General features: G+C 46.2%; 1 protein-coding gene across 3 annotated transcripts; it reads right to left on the bottom strand.

Moving 5' to 3' along the window:
* Positions 1–704: 704 nt before the first annotated feature.
* AGTR2 (angiotensin II receptor type 2) lies at positions 705–14,740 on the bottom strand. Of its 3 annotated transcripts, none has more exons than XM_069811371.1 (3): positions 8,196–14,740; positions 6,801–7,019; positions 705–5,084 (listed from the first exon to the last, which is right to left on the bottom strand). In XM_069811371.1, exon 3 carries the CDS (start codon positions 5,009–5,011, stop codon positions 3,893–3,895), a length of 1,119 nt encoding a protein of 372 aa, XP_069667472.1. In that variant the 5' UTR covers positions 5,012–5,084; positions 6,801–7,019; positions 8,196–14,740; the 3' UTR covers positions 705–3,892. The 3 variants fall into 3 exon arrangements, with proteins under 3 accessions (XP_069667472.1, XP_069667470.1, XP_069667471.1); XM_069811369.1 differs by having other exon boundaries at positions 6,801–10,637; positions 13,500–14,740; XM_069811370.1 differs by having other exon boundaries at positions 6,801–8,372; positions 14,055–14,740.
* Between the last annotated feature and the right edge of the window lie 762 nt (positions 14,741–15,502).

Genomic DNA, 15,502 nt, shown 5'->3' with positions numbered 1-15,502 from the left:
GATGGAGTAAAGGCTGCCAGACCACCTCAATCCCCACGCTTCAGGTTTCCTGCATTCCTGCCAGGACCATTCAAATACAGTATCCAAAAGTCTTCATTTTCATGGGGAAACATGAGCAGTTCACTTGCTCCACGGCACTTCCTCACCCTTCAGCCAGGACAAGGGGATGCGTTGTGAAGGGCAGCCAATTTGTGGCAGTCGGCTGCAGGGTGGCAAGATGACATTCGTGCCCAAAATCTGGCCTGAGGAATGGGACAATTGTGCTGAGTGGGTGCCAGCCCAGGCTCAGGCTGTGTTGACTTGTCAGGGAGAACATGCTGTACCAAACATTTCTTATTGTATATCTTACATAAACAAAGCATTTAGCTCACCACCCAGCACTAGCTCCTGCTAATAAATGCTGGTGACTTTCTCTGCTTCATATATTGAAGTTGCATATTCAAGTCAGCTCAGGGACACACACAGGATGCTCAGTTTGGACTGAGACTCTTTCTGCAGTTCATTTAAGCTGAGTGTACTCAACTACAGCTAGAAAAGGAAGCCACAAACAGGATTTGGTGTGCAAATATGACAGAGACCAACTGACCCTTGCAGGAAACCATCCCTTCCATTCCTCTTTGGGGAAAGACCCACTGACAGACCCAGAACTGCTCCAGGACATTCCTCTCTCCAAAGAAACCTTTCTACTACACTCAGCTTTGACTCCAAACCCATCAGCATTTCTGCCTGGTAGATCACAACGCACCCCTTCCACAGCGGGCTTTCCTCTCCACTGACACTGACTGCACCATGGGCAGGGCAGAGCGGGTGCAGCCCCAGCTGTTGCTCATAAATTCATCTCGCCATACTTGCAGAGTGAGCAAGATGCTGAGCAACTGCACACACTCCCAATGTCCCTGCCGAAATTGCGTGAATCACTCTAGGGCACAATCTCAGGGCAGGCACAGGGGACTTCGGGATGGCAAGGCTGGCCTGAGTGGGGCTCCCAGGCTTGGGCACTCTGCCAAAGGGCTGCAGGGCTCCTGCCTTGGACAGGCTGTCTGCTGTTTTATAGGAGCACCTAAGGGAATACCAGGCTTGCAAAGGACCAGGGTGGGAGGGGGAATTTGGATCTGACGGAAAGAGGCTGTAGCACTGCACAACTATTAGAATAATTTGCAAATATCAGCAAAATGTTCTCTTGAAAGGCAAAAAATAGCTTCTAAATTTGCAAGGAAAAATATCTGCTTAAATTTTTGTCCACATTCTTTTGCAGAAAATCCTGAAAAAATAAACACATCACACTGAAACTGTGAAAACCCCCCCACATTTTCTGTTAAAAATCTCTGAAAAGTCCCATTATAAACTTGAGCATGATGGAAGAAATTCAAAGAGCTCAACATTATTCAATTTTCTCTAAAAATAAAGCAAAACCCTTGATACAGAACCTCCCCCACTTCCATCTCAGGTTCCCCTCCAGACAGAGTTTTTTGGATGTTTGTTTAACCACACTACTTAAATTCATGACCTATTAGAGGTACAAGGCAGATCTGGCAAACAGAAATGTCACACTGCCGAGCTCATGGGGTCACTTGGTTTGTCACTCTTGCAGAATATGACCTTCAGGGTAGACTTCTTTTGAAACTGCATTTTGAAAGAGGGAATTTTCCTCCCCTCTCAGTTTTGCCTCCCATTTAACACCCTTTTTTTGTTTCCTTGTTTCTAGGAGAGTAACACTGAGTGCAGCTGCCCCAGCCCCAGCAAGCAGTCATTAATCCCTGCCCTCCAGCTGCAGCAGTGGGAGATGCTCCATCACTGCCCTCTGCTCGGGAAAGCTTTGTCCGCATTTTCTCTAGCCTCTCACAGGTGTAAATGCAACTGAAGTTGGATTTCAGATTGCTGTAGTATTTCCCCATCTGCACAGGGCTGCACACCAGGCAGAAGGCATGATACTTGTTAAAAACTGTTCTTTTTGAGCAGGTCCAAACTGATGTGTAGAAAACATGCAGTCTGTATTTATGCTTAGGATGGGTACAGCTTAAACACAGGTACACACATCTGGGGTCAGATGGTGTAGTTTAGCTTTTGTTTTGAGACTACAAAGATGCCAATTAATGGCACAACTGTGTTTATTACTGACCTGTATTGCAGCAAAGGTAAAAAGCCTCCACAACCTCTTATTACTCCTCTGAGCCTGCCACTTTGAACACCTGGTAATTTTCGTAGTATGATGATTTGTTTTGCTGTAGCATGACTGCGCTGTTGTGCTCATTGCTAAGCAATTAACAGCTTGTCCTTCCAGAAATATCCAACGCCCCAGACACTATTAGCTCCTCGGAACATTTTCAACAAAAACATTCCAGGGGGAAGCATTAGCAGCTCTTCCACTTTCTGGGACAAGCATCTCTCCAGCTATGTACCCCATTACAGAACACGGGACAGGGAGAAGGGGTTATTTGTGGTCAAGCCCCCATTTTGCCAAGTTCTGCACAAACTTTTCGTCTTGCATCACTCTGAGACTGGCAGATTCCTTGCATAATCCCATTTTCATGGGCACCAGTGAAGAAACTTACCCCACCCTGACAGTGAAGGACGGCTCCTGCGCTGGGTTCCCACAGCCTCCAGGCACCAGCCAGTGCTGGGACTTCCAGGGAGGCCAGACTCCTGGTTACCCAACCGGCAGGTATAATTTCTGACCCAAAACCGCTAATGATCTTTCGGTCACCGTGGGTCACCCAGCCTGGGGACAACCTGCTGGCAATCGAGCAAAGTGCAAACAGATCCCTTTTAGACTAACCCTATCAAACATGATCCTTTCGGAAGGATCCACAAGGACCAGTATCTCTCCAGCAAAAGAAAATTTCAAATAATCATCAAAAGAAGTGACCTCAAAATAGAATCATATTTGCCAAATAGGGGTTTTTTTCCCCCCTCTTTCTTTTATTTACAAATTAGTAAAATCCCATACTGAGATGTGGGTGAGTCACACCATGGTTTTGCTTCTGGGTGTTAACACAGAGTCACTTAGGCTTTCTGTACACAGTACCTCAAAATTCCAGTAGCAATTGACATTTAAAATGCAAAAACTCTAGACAATCAACGAATCCTTTCCCTGAAGGCTGCTGGACAGTTCGTGGGACTCAGCATGCCCAAGCAGCAGTGGGACACAGCATGTTCCTGGGGCATTACTGTCAAAAGTGACCACACTGAAACAAAGCAAAGGACCATCTGGCCTGTGAACCTGTGACCTGTTACCTGCTATGAGAAAGGTATAAAAACATGCATGTGGTTGTACTTTCCTCCAAGGCTACTCTCCTGCCTCCAGCAGTTTGCAGAACTATGTCTCCACCTGTTCTGAGGATCCCAAGCCTAAGCAGGCAGGAGGTATATTTGATGCATTTTACATACAACATCTCTACCCATACATTTTTAAAAAATTATATATATATATATATATATAAAAAATCAAGGTAAAAATATTTTCTTACAGATAGGTACAGAAGTATCTGCACTGCTTTATTTACACATTCTTTAGTGAGAATCTCTTTTAGAAAATCAGCTTAGGGAATAATACTCAGCACCTAAGCAATTGTAGCTATCTTGCAATTGTCCTTTGGTATATTTTGGCTTTTTGTGTTACACTAAACACTTGCCTGATCTCAGCCACGCAGAAGCTGATATTTAAAATGCCATCAATATATTTATTTGCCTGAATCTTCTGTCTATGTAAAACTTGAGTGCTCATTGCAGAAAGGAAGGAAAAATAAATCCCCATGTATGAGAAAAAAACAGATTCTCCTTCAAACAGCTGGTGAACGAATGGGCACAAAACAAAGGGAACAGGAGAGAGGAGTGTCACCACTGCAGGGACAGCCAGCTGCACTGACATGGCCCCCCCATCATGCCCCAGTGCCTACAGCAAGGACTCGGGCCCCCCTTCCCTGCCCACAGGGGTCTCAGCATCTCTGAAGTAGCTCCCTTTCCTCAAAGAAGAGCTTTCTTGATGGCTGTTGAACTGATAAACTTGTCGCTTAAACAAGCGATGGAGCTTCTCCTGGAACTGGTTCCCAATAAAGCAGTACAGCAAAGGGTTGATGCAGCTGTTGGCAAATGCCATGCAGATGGCGAATGGCAGTGCTGTGTCGATGATCCCTGTCACGTCACAGTTGTTAATGATGTTCATATGAGCCAAAGCATCCAAAAATGTTAAAATGTGGAATGGAAGCCAGGAAATTAAGAAGGCCACAACAACAGCAGCCACCAGCTTTAGGACTTTGTCCCTCTTCTGCTTGTTTTTCCCGAACTCCTGTGCTTTGAGCAAGTGCATTCTGATACAGATGTAGCATGTGGTGATCACTGTCAAGGGGATGAAGAACCCAAGTGCATTTTTCAGGAAGGCTGTTGCCACAGACCATTTTGCATAATTCTCATGAGGAAAGGCCATTATGCAAGCATTGACCCCCAAGCTTTCAATGTATTGAGTGTCACGGAAATAAAAAGTTGGGAGGGAGGATGAACAGGCAAGGCCCCACACAACCAGTGCTATAAAATAAGCTTGTTCTGGAGTTCTTCTTTGAGAGCGAATAGGATGGACAATAGCGTGGTACCGGTCCACACTCATGCACGTAATGAAAAATATACTTGCAAACATGTTCAAGCACAGGACAGAACTGGAGATTTTGCACATTAGAGACCCAAACAGCCAGTTGTACCCCTGCGCGTAGTAGGTAGCCCAGAAGGGAAGCGTGGCGAGGCACAGCAAATCCGCCATGGCCAGGTTGAAAATGTAGATATTAGCAACTATTTTGTGGCCACTGTGACGACAAAGCACCACAACCACCACACTGTTGCCAACCAACCCCAGAACAAAAACCACAGAGAAGAGTGCTGGAATTAGTGAAAACTGATAATCTGAAGAGATAAGTGGACAGGAAGGGGGCAAGCGCGATGCAGCCGATGAGTTTGTCAGTGATGTATGGAGGACTTGGAGCGTTTCTCTGGTGGTGACAACCAGGGAGTAGTTGCTCTGCATGTTGGTGCCAGTAAAAAGGGAGGTTCTGGAGGAAATTCATGTGCTAGCAGCACTTTTCTATCACATTGCTCACCTGCAGATCAGAAACCGTGTGTTAGACATGCACTCTGCAGCCATCTTAGCTCTGGAATCACACAGTCACAATAAAATAAAAACCATTTCAACTTATGTCAGTAAGCTGAGTGCTGAAATACCAGGCAACCCTGCTGGACTCCTTTCCTCCATCCCACTGACAGGACACAGCTAGCCCTAGGGAGGTCACAGCACTTTTTAATTAGCCTGGCAGAGAAGCGAGCAGCTGGGGTTTATCTGTGATTACGGATGGTGCTTTCTGTGGCCAACAGAGCAGAAAAATTATTGACTAAGGAGCTGGAGATACTTCAGGAACTTCCATGACAAAAGACATTATCGAAGCTCCTCGTGATCCTTTTCTCAGCTTTCTCATACTATTTCCAGCACTCTGCACAGTGTGCAATAATGTAGAAAGGCAGCACTTGCCAGTGGGGATCAGGTACTTCACACCTGAGGGTCTCCTGGGACTTCACAGGCATGAAAGCAGCCTTTTAAACAAGGCTATTAGGAAAGCAAGCTTTGATGGTTTTAAAATTCACAGGGCTGGATACAAAGACACTGAAAGGTCTTTAGAAAATACCATTTACTATCAGAGTCCTTCTCAAAGCAAATCTGTATCTCCCGCCCTCACAATGGCTTTCAATCAGAAGAGTAAAAGAAATATTTTCAATGCAGATACAAGCAATAGACAGCCAAGTATTCAGTCCTTGCAGGCATTGGATTTAACTGTAGTATTTGACATTCATTTAGAAAGATCAGAACTGAGTTTCAGTAGGGGAAAATGTAGCTACAAAACACCTAAAATCAGAAAGTTAATTGACAGGTCTGTCTTTGTTCCAGTTCAACAGCTTGTGTCTGCACTCTAAGCAGGGCATTTTTCAAACTTTAAGACTTTATAGTCAATAAAGAAGATATCATGCCCAAATATTTTATTTTACATGATAGAAAGAGATAATTCCTTTTTAATTAAGTCCTTCTGGAACCAGTCAGGCATTTAAGAATTCTCAAGGGGCCCTAAAAACAACAGAAATTTTGACCAAGACAAGACAATGGAGTTGGGCAATGATCTCTCATTTAACAGAAGGCAACTAGTCATTCCAAATGTGTTTTTCTGTATTAACAATTTAGTGTACCGTAGCTTATCATCTGCTCAATGCAAAATATGCAATATGCTACTTCAAACATACTGACAAAAATTTGATTTTAATTATATTGTCTCAACAATGAAAATTCAATTGGAGAATATTAATGCACATTTCTGGAGAGTGCCGGTATTTAAATTTCCAAATAGTGGATCACGAGCCCACGTTCTATAAGCAAATATGTCTTAAACCAGAGGAAAGCTTTTTGTTTGAGGATGACAAAGATTCAGGAGAGGGTCTGCAGCCCCATTTCGCCCTTAACGATCATGTCCTGAACCCCTCACTTCAACCTACAGAAGCTGAAATCTCAGAACTAGTCACAAAGCATTATGTATCTATCTCACACTCCTAACAGAGGGACCACACCATAATTAATTTTAGCTACATTACTGAGAACAAGGTTTCATTGACAAACACCCCCCCCCCCCGCACATGAACAACTGGTGGCTTAGAATCTGCTTCTAAACTAGTCATTCCTATTACTTACACTATTACTTAAGACACAATGAGGCATTTTATCACAAATTGAATCAAATCAATGGAAATTATGCTCTAACAGCAGATAGAAAACATACCTCTCAAACCTCTCATTCGTCTGGATGTAGCTCTAGAATTACGTGCTCCTTTTTTCTGTTTTCCTTTTAGCAAGTATCACCACCGGCAATCTGATCTCTCATATCTTCCATTTTCCCACTGGGAGACTTTAACCTACATAACTTGAGAACTGAAATATGAACGCCTGCCAGCTTCTTTTCCTTTTGGAAGGAAAACAGTTTGAGAACCCCCCTTTCCAACTTTCCAAAGCCACGTGAGCACATGCAGTAAATCAGGGGAGAAGAACAAGACATCAAAAAAAAAAAAAAAAGGCAAGAAAGAAAAAGGAAATTCACACAAATATCTCCGCAGTTTTCTGCTGCAGCTCTTGACCCAGGAGGATACACCCACACGCAAGCCTTTTCTGCCCGAAGGTGTACATGCAACACATGTGAGCCTCCATGCAAGGATTCAGGCATCTCTGAGGGCAGGCACTCTATGGAGTCCCAGCACTTGCTAACATTTGAGAGCGGAATAGGCTGTTAGTTCTGGCAGAGCTGACCAATGTGGACACACAGAGACAGAAAGCAGAGGAACATCACAGCATTCACACCAGCATTGCCTGTGTAAGGGGGCTGATCCTTTCTCCCATTTAGTAGGATGGGAAAGCCACTGCCCGAGTCCTTGCAAAGACAGGCACACTGCTCGAACCGAGGAGGGCAGCAGGACAAATCCACGTGGCAGAGAGCAGGCTCGGCTCTGAGGCTGCACTGGGGTAGCACACAACGAAAGCAAGCAGATCGGCAAGGCTGTGTGCTCACACCGACTTCCCATTCACGTAAAACTGAGTTTTTACATCTGCTTCTTCCTCGCGTCACGCAGTCCGTCTAGCCCCAGCCTCCTCCCCCTGGAAGGAGCTCCAAGGGAGCTCCTGGAGGATGAGTACTGGGGCAAAGTAAGTATCTGTAAGCCTTAAACGTTTTGGCCTGATACCCTGAGTGTGATGTCCTCTGCAGCAGCAGCCCATCTACCGGGGACATGTGTGCTGTGCTCACCACTCAAGGCTACATGTGCCAGATAGATAGAAAGCAACCACAGAAGTCCCTGCTAGTGACATGCCCCTTTGCCCCAGCCAGGTGCTGCTGGCTGGCTGTCCATCACCAGCTGGGGCTGGACCCAAGCTCATCCCATTCTTTGAACACTGGCGCAGCTTTGCAGTGAGGGGTATCCAACCATGGTGGCTTGGGGGAACCCCAGTGCCTGCCCCTGCTCTGGGACTGTATAGCACACCAGATGCAACAGGCACACCACAGGCTCTATAACCAGCTCTGCTTACAGCAAGGTGACCCAGAAGAATGATGCAACAGGGAAAATAGCCTTTTACCAGCATTTTCAGAGGAACCAAGGGCTAAGCAGGCTGTGGAGAACAAACTCACCTTTCTGCCCAGCTGTGTCTTTGATCCACAAAGAGCTGCAGAGAGTGCCAGAAAAGCTCATCAGCAAACTCATATCCATCCCCTGGAGGAGAGCACTACTTCTCAAGGCAGGGAGAGGAGTCTTTGGCAGCTTTTGGCTTTATCTGCCTCATATTAAGAGTCCAGTTCTTGGCATTTCTGTGCAAAAGGACACTGGGTTATTTAAAGAAGGGGAATCCCACGCAGCATTTCTATTTATCACAGTGCACCTGATTTACTGCTTCATGGACACAATGACAAAGCAGTCAGTGGTCAGGACTGTCAGGCTGCAAGCACGCACAGTGCCTGTGCTTGGGGCAAACACTGGAAGGGAAAGCAAGCTGAAATAGCTCAATGAAATGACATGCTGGGAGCAGATAAAACAGAAACAGACCCAAACATCACAGTATCTTGAGGGAGGGTAATACCAAATCACTGCACAGGATGGAAGACCTCATCTGTCCCAAAGGCTCAAGCACTGCATGTCACAGCCAGAGTTAGACAACATATATGTTAGCATATCCTTGTTATCTCAAGATATATATATATATATATAACCCTCCCCAATGCACACACTCAGCCATTCCATAAATATTTAGTTTGATTTCGGGGCATCCCTTCCTCTTCCTTTTCCCACTCATATCTCTTCACCCTCCTTTGAGGTTGTCATGGAAAAGGCAGAGGAGGCACCCTGGAACCAATGAAATTTGCATTACTCAAAAAAAAAAAACAAACCAAAATTTGTAAAGGAAACAGTAACATCCATAATAGCTTGGGGGCTGAAGAAGTTAAGGCTTAACCTAAAAGCTTTAAGATGAAGATTTGCACTCAGTTCCCGCATTCTACAACTACTACTAGGAGACTTGTTTTGTTCAAGAGGCATTAAACGGATGATGTGCCTTCTAAAGACATGCTGCAAGAACTCTGTCCTTTCTTCAAACCAAACCTCTAACAAGCAGGTCAGTAGGAACACGTGGGATGTGCAAGTGCAGAGGTCACCTGTCCAAAGGAGAAGAAATGCACGTTTTGCCACCAGTCCCCCCTGTACATACCCTGCCTCAGGTCTGAAGGCCTGCTGGCTCTCAGGCAAGTTACCTGAGATGTTGGCACTCACTCTGACCCATATTCATTCAATTTTTTACTAACAGTATGTTAGGACACCCTCAGCCAGGAATTCTTGCTGCTAGCTGCTTTGCACACGAATGACCGGTGAAAGATCTTGCTCCATCCTTCACCAAATATCCAGCGTGCTTTGTAAGCGGAGGAAAAAGTCAAATGCATAAGAATGTTTATTTTGAAAAGATAAGAAACACTTCTGATCCTCACAGATACTGACTGTGTCTATTCTGTTCTACCCCCAAAACTGAAACTTTGTGCTGGGTTCATACCTCTTTGTAGGCAAGACATGGGCCTGATGCGCCTGGTGCAATGGGGGTCATACCTCAGGCTGCCCTTTGCCAAATCTTGTTCCCATTCTTCCCCCTGCCAGTGCTCAATGCATCTGATTCCTTATCTGACACCAAGTTGTCACTCCAAAGCTCTATTTAGCCAATGTACAAACCCCCTCCCTCTTCTATTTCCCCCGCTACATCTTTCTTCCTCCCACTATTTCTGAGCATTGCCTGTAACGAATGGCTGTGAAATAGAAGGTACACCTGGTACGGATGCCCAAGCTGTCTGTACACAAGCCAACATTGTGCCTGTAGTGCTGCAGCTGAGCTAATGCCCCCTGAGCTTGCAGGACATGTTTGTCCAGCTTGCACAGCCAGGCTGGTTAATCCAGCACATGGATCACTGCATCAGAGTCCAGCACACAGCTCAGCACAGGCGCAGAGTCTTCGGCCTTTTTACCATTCATCTGGCTGGAAAGTTGCAAAAGCTGGGAGTTTTCACCACAAGACGACCTGTTTGATGTTAAATGGTGAGGAGTTAGTGCTTCCTGGGGCATGTATTTGGGGAAGGATTTTATGCACGTCTTTTATACCAAGGAAAACAAAAAATTAAAAAAAAATTACAAGTCAAGAGAAGCAAGAAATTTTCCTGCATGTTCACATGCAGCACTCAGGTTTACCTTTCTATCCTTGATCTCATGCACCTAGAGGTCACTAGAAGCATTTAAAAAAAACCCAAGCAAACGCAAAAAAACCCACTCCACAAAACACACACACACAATTCAAATAGCAACTTCTGATCAGTTCTGCAAATTAGAAAAAAAAAAAAGGATTCATACACTCCAAGTCCTACGTCTTGTTTTTTGCAGGGAAGTGCTGCTGTCAGGGATGAAATATTCTGAACAGGCAGTGTGTCCGACTGCGCCAGCAGACTGTCAGAGCCAGCTCTTGAGGTTAAACCTTGCCAGCCTGCCAAATCTTCAAACCAGTGTGGGATCCAGATGCAGACTGTATTCACGGGCTTGATTTGTTCCTTCTGGAGAACGGAAAAGGGGAAAAAAAACCCTCTCATACATGTGCTCCTCAGGATGCATAACCTAACGTAGGTCAGTATGGCTCTGACTCCTCTGTTGCTGATTTACAGCAGGATGCCCTGACTCCCTGGCCCGAGCACTGGCGGCAGGAGGAGGGGATCCAGCACCCACAGACTGCTGGAGGAGTGATGATTTCCATCATGCCGGATAGTGCATTTGCATCATGCCGAATGACAGGCCTTTTGCACACGCTCACCGAAACCATCCCGCCTGCAGCTGGGTTCCCCTAGCACTCCATAAACTTTTATATGCATTCCTGCTTCCCACATTTGTTTGTTTAAGGGTTTATTTAGAGATTAATTGCTCAGTCTTGCAAGTAAGATTGGAGTATCTACCTCGTCCTTCCGCAGCACCAGAGCACTCCTGCAGAGAAGGCTGCTTTCTCTCATCCTTTTGGGGGCCTTATGGAGGAGAGCGGTTGTGAGCAGCAACCAGCTGAAAATTGATGGCCAAGGCAGCAAGTGCTGCTTGCACCCAGCATCCTTGGTTCTTGCCTTGGCATGCTGGGTCTTAACACTGTCTCATGTACCTCTGAAGCATGATCAGGTCTGACAGTGGGTGTCTGCAAACCCTGTGTTTTGGCCAGGAGGGACAACTAGTAGCATTTTTAAAGTGAAGACCTTGGTCAGTGTTTCTTTTTCCCTCCTGGAGCCATGATTTCACATGGAAGCACTAAGCAGGCCTGGGGAAAGCTCTGCTTTTCCCCTTCACAGCAGCACAGTGGTGAACCCAAGGGCCACCCAGCCAAGACCCATCAGAGCACAGTATCAGAGAGCTCTGGTCCCATTCAGTGGACCTTCCACGCTGGAAGAAGTCAGTTTTTGAAGCAGTTCAGCGTCTAGAGTGTGGCAGAGGCAGTTTGGAGGGAAGAGGAATGCCCCTTTCACCTCCAGCATCCAGAAAACTTTTCCAAAGCATTTCTTCTGAGATGTTTGTGTCCAGCTGATAGTGCTGCCAAGACTGAGATTATCGTCCATGACATTGTTTGTTCAAATAATTGGCTGTGAGCGTTTTACAAGTTACTAAAAGTAGTAAAGAAAACAAGCTCATAAGTGCCTTTGAAAACATGCTGCACCCGATGCTATTAAAGGCAGTGAGTACACATGCGCCCTGGCACCACTGCCTGCTCTTGGGGGGAGCACCGCAGCACGCCTGGCCTTGCTGAAGGCAGCGGGACTTGGCCAGAGCTCCATTCCTGAGTGCTGCACAGCTCTGAGCCATGGCCCTAGGTAAAGATAAACCACCAGGCACCAGGGCTTGCCCACAACGGGCACAGAGCCTAAATCCTGCTGACGCTGCTATGGCTGAAGCACAGCATTTCAGCAATTGAGACCTGCTCAGCCAGATCAGAACGGGAATCCACACTCAGCTTTCATAAAGAACAGTTTTTCATCACAGGTAATTTTGTCCTGCTCACTTCTCCCAGATGAGTTGCTGTGATAAGCAGTAGAAGTGAAGACATTGATGCCCACAGCTTGTGGGAGAGAGCTCCCCCCTGTCTAACTTTGGCTTTATTAGTATTAATATATCTGTATATAACTTGGCATTTAAACGATGTGGGAGCATACTTCACATTTCTTTTTAGGGTCTCAAAGTGATTTTTTAGGAAGAGCTAGGACTCCATGGCCAGTTTTATAGAGCTACAGAGTACTCACGGGGTTTCTTTCCAGAAATCCATTAAAAAATAAAAATCTTCCTTCCTTTGCTGTTTTGAACTATACTCACTGCAAGCTTAATTTCCCACTTTTAAGTGTTTTTGTCAGGAATTTCTCTTATGTACCAAAAATGCTGAGATACACATGAAAGTTCACCAGCTAGATAAAGCTTTGGGGAAGTCAGAATATTCCTGACACTTGGGTATTCCAACTTATTTAATCCTTTTTTTAATCAACAAAGCTATTAAGCAATTCTGCTCACCCTACCTTTGCCCACCAGAAAGTCTAAAGAAAGCAAACTTTGCTCCTTTAACTCATTAGACCAGCAAGACCACCCCAAATTAGATGTTTGGACTGCTTGTATCAAACCTCGATCCTGTAGAGAATACAGCTCCTTAAAATCTACAGTATTAGGCAAGGCTCTTGACATCAGCTACAAACAATTTCTGAAGTGGGTGTGCTGGGCTATAAATCCCAAATGTCAGATAAATCAGTTACTGAAGAAAAGACAAAACACAATCATGGTCATGCAATGGGTGGAATACATTTTAACAGAAGATCTGCAGTGGCTCAGCCTTTCCATTAGAGCCGGAAGGATGAGCCACCTCAGCCAAAACACATGATGCACTCCAGAAAACCCTCCTAGCAGATGGACTGAGACAACCAAAATCCCTGCATGTGGAGCACAAAGAGCTGAGCCTGGAAAAGACCACCCAAGAGCTGAATGCTCATAATTGAATGGACCATAGTGGGAAAGTGTTTGTTAAAAATGTAGCTGGAGAGAAAAATCATGTAGCTGTTCTTCTCAAGGACCATGTCTTTACCTTGTCTCTGCAGCATCTGATGTGCTAGCGATGCTGGCTACTGCTGACTGCAGCAATGATGCTCAGGAAGCTGAAGCTGGACAGGCAATGCTGAGTGCTTCTTGCAAAGGAGCACTCAGCCCCCAGCAAAGGTTTAGCTCTCCACAGTGTTGAGTGATGGCATACCGCTGTGTTCCTTCCACCCCAAGGGCTGCTGCAACCAGAGCTGAAATCCTGACAAGGCAGCTGCCACCCCCCCATGCATGATGGAGTTGTTACAGGGAGCAGCTGGAATTGCTAAACCCACAACGAGGTGTAAAGATCTGGTCATTTTGATACTTACAGGCTTCCTTGGGCCTACAGGCTCTGAAGCAAGGAGACATTGTACAGCTGTGTGGTCCTGTTTCACCACTATATTTTAATCCAGTTAAGCAACATCTGGCAATGATGAGCTCTAAGAGCGGCATGCTTTTCGTCTCTGAAAATTTCCAATATGAAATCAAGGAGCATTAGAGAGACCACTGGGCTTAAATAAGGGCTAGAACATGGCAACACTGCTGGAATTACAGCCAGAAATAAAGCCTGTGTAGAATGAAAAGGACACCAGAGCAAGTGATCCATCTTCGCCGGCCTGAGCTACAAAACTTCAGCTAGAGGTGAGACCATTCATAGCAGACACAGAGCAGCTCACGCATCCTGCACAGAGACCAGCAGAAACCTGCCTCCTTCACAGGGATGCACAGGCAAAGTCGTGGAGCAATGGATATTCCTAGCTGTGCTGCAGCAGGAGGTAAGAGAAGCTGTGGAGATCCCAGCAGCAGGACACCCCTCCAAAGTGATGTCCTCAAAGGAGCAGTCCCAGCTGAACTGGGAATACAGAGAACAAAGATTCACCCACCAAAACCTTTGGCATAGCCCCAGATGTGAGTAGCTGGATGGGATGAGCAGCGCACATTTCCACCTTCTTCCGGGGCTCCCAGGACAAGCCCCTTAGCAAGGTGCCATCACTGCTGCTCTCAGCGTGAAAACCAGCTTTTGGCCCGTAGTAACACTGCAGTAAAGCCCGTCTAACTAAATAAATGATGTTGTTTACAGCTGGAAGATGGTCTCTATTACACAACACAGCCATCCCAGCCAAGCTTCCAGGGAGAAGCTGTTCTTTGGGGGGTTGTTTCTTGAAAAAATGAAGAAGAAAACAGAACTAGCAATTTAACAGCACAGGAAACCCAATCTGCTTCTGCTGAGAAAACAATGGATCTGCAAATTTGTCCAATTCACACTTACCGTTGGGCATATCATATATTTGGGTTTTTAGGCCACTGTCTGGACAGAGCTGGCAGAGCAGGGGAGAGAAAGGAAACCCGTAAAACATGAAAAAGAAAAAAGCTGACACAGAACAAGAAACTAAAAGCAGGGAAATGCACCTGAAGGGAGGGGGCTGACAGAAGGTGCTACAAACACATCAAAAACATGAGAACTCCAGCAGAGAGAAGTGAGGGAGAAAACAAGAATTAAAAGAGTGAGAAAAAACAAGAGCAGCAACTGTGTCACTGGTTGCCCTGCTGACACATCAGCTGCAAGGCCCCGGGGTCTAGTCCTCTTGGCATCATAAGCAAAATAATCAGCCTGCTGATTCCTGGCTGCTGGATGCATCAATCAGTCCCCCCATTGCACTTTTCCTTTGCACGCTGGATGTAGGATAAAAACCAGAGAGGGGCCCAAGGACATGGGTTTTTAGGGACCCAAGCCCAGCTCCAGCTGCTCAGCGGCATTTTCAGAACTGCTGGAGACAGGCAGCGCCCTGGGAAGGGCAGCGTGCCCTTGGGGTGCTCCACATTTCACCCACGGGGATCATCTTTTACCACATATAGATGGCTCAGGGCTTTTCCCAAGAAGAGGCTCCACCAGCACATGGCACTCCCCCACATGTTCCCAGCTGGCAGGGACCGTGAGGTTTGCACAGCTCCTGACAGTCTCCCGTTTTACTGCAGAGGACTCACAGGCATGGACAAGGCTGTGCTCAGGGCTCAGTGGCAGCTCCGCTTTCCTCGGCGTCCGGATCACGGCCTGAGCCCAGGGCACCTGCCAGCATGTGCAGCCACACCAGGGTGAGAGCCCCCATCTCATATCCGCATGGCAGAGCCGCTCTCAGCTGCCTTTACTGAAGCCCTAACTGGACAAAAGTACAAAAATGCCCCCCCCCAAACAGAGGGGTTTTTGAGCAAACTACCAAACAGGTCCTGAGAATGGTCATCAACCCAGGAGCAGGAGCCTCTCCCAGACAGATCCCGAGGGAAGTCTGTTACCTGCTGCTGCTTGCGGGAAAAACCACTATCAGAGCATGAT

The sequence above is a fragment of the Haliaeetus albicilla genome, chromosome 23 (assembly GCF_947461875.1).
Source record: "Haliaeetus albicilla chromosome 23, bHalAlb1.1, whole genome shotgun sequence".
NCBI classification, from domain to species: Eukaryota; Metazoa; Chordata; class Aves; order Accipitriformes; family Accipitridae; genus Haliaeetus; species Haliaeetus albicilla.
This window is presented reverse-complemented; position numbering and strand designations above follow the sequence as displayed.

Coding starts and splice junctions, on each gene's coding strand:
- AGTR2 (XM_069811371.1), bottom strand. CDS start 5,011: ATGCAGAGCAACTACTCCCTGGTTGTCACCACCAGAGAAACGCTCCAA.